The 1,159-nt window shown below is 31.9% G+C and overlaps 1 protein-coding gene across 1 annotated transcript in view; it reads right to left on the bottom strand.

Moving 5' to 3' along the window:
* Window positions 1-1,159, bottom strand: part of LOC106682081 (ATP-binding cassette subfamily G member 4) — a 212,126-nt gene that overhangs the window by 28,506 nt on the left and 182,461 nt on the right. Inside the window, exon 2 of the mRNA XM_014422781.2 lies at window positions 739-856. Coding sequence (XP_014278267.1) covers window positions 739-856 — 118 coding nt within the window. The remainder of the gene's footprint in view (window positions 1-738; window positions 857-1,159) is intronic.

Here is a 1,159-nt window from a genome sequence, read left to right as displayed (position 1 = left end):
TCCTTACTTTGTCACAAATAAAATCATACATAAAGACCTTAATGTTCCCTATGTAACCCATCTAGCCCGAACTAGATATCACTCCTTTCATTATAAACTCCCTAACCACTCAAACCCACTAGTTTCTAACCTTGCATCCTCTTCCATTCCTGACAATCCTCCGAGGCGCCTGAAAAGAAGATGGCCACGAGACCAGCTAATGTAAAATGTCATTAGAGTGCTCCCAATGGGTAGTTGCTCTACACGCCTATAACACTACATTTTAACTAAGATCATATTTACTAAATGTATTATGTAGTATACAGTTGTAAATTTCAATAAAATATTTTTTAAAAAAATATTTTGAAACATCCACCATTTTTTATTCCCCCTAGCTATACTTGGCAGACTCACCAATTTTGACTAGTAATTATACATATTTTTTTATTAAAGTAATCCAAAATAACTGCCATTATTTCACCCCGGCTCTTGTACGAGTACTATGAGGATATTTCATTTTAAATTCCTTTTTACTTTGGAAATTCCAAAGTGCGCTGGAGAACATTGGAAAATGTTACGAAGTCACCTTCTCTAGGTACGACAATACTATAGAAATTCCATTTTCCATAACTAATGTAAGACCTGCCAAATTTATTTTCGAAAAATTAAGGCTGTTGATCAAGTGTTGAAGAGCCTGTATATTTGCTAAGAGCCTTTCTAAACGAGTCGAGAGATATTTTAATAAGAAGAAGAACTAACTTGTAACCAGCGAGGATGTTGAGAAGAGTCGACTTTCCGGATCCTGACGGTCCCATGATGGCCGTCAGCTCGCCACCTCTGAAGTGACCGCTGACTCCATGGAGGATCTCTTTTCGATCTGGAAAAAGATAAATGAATTTATTTAAATTGTATATTCTCACTAAAAAATAAAATTATCAAAAATAGAAAATAAAGATGGCATCTATGATGATAAGTTATATCTACAATAATTTTTAACTTTAAGCAAAATCTTTTGTTATTGTTTATTCAATGTATTTTTTTTTTTATATTCACTATCCTTCCTGTTTCATTTATATTCATGTATCTATCTTTTAATTTATATTCATCTGTTATCTCTTTAAGTATACTTATATTAATTACTTTATTATTAATTTTCTATTATATTTTACACTTTTCTGTA

This window comes from Halyomorpha halys, unplaced genomic scaffold (assembly GCF_000696795.3).
Source record: "Halyomorpha halys isolate HHAL.00 unplaced genomic scaffold, Hhal_1.1 Scaffold2.1, whole genome shotgun sequence".
NCBI classification, from domain to species: Eukaryota; Metazoa; Arthropoda; class Insecta; order Hemiptera; family Pentatomidae; genus Halyomorpha; species Halyomorpha halys.
This window is presented reverse-complemented; position numbering and strand designations above follow the sequence as displayed.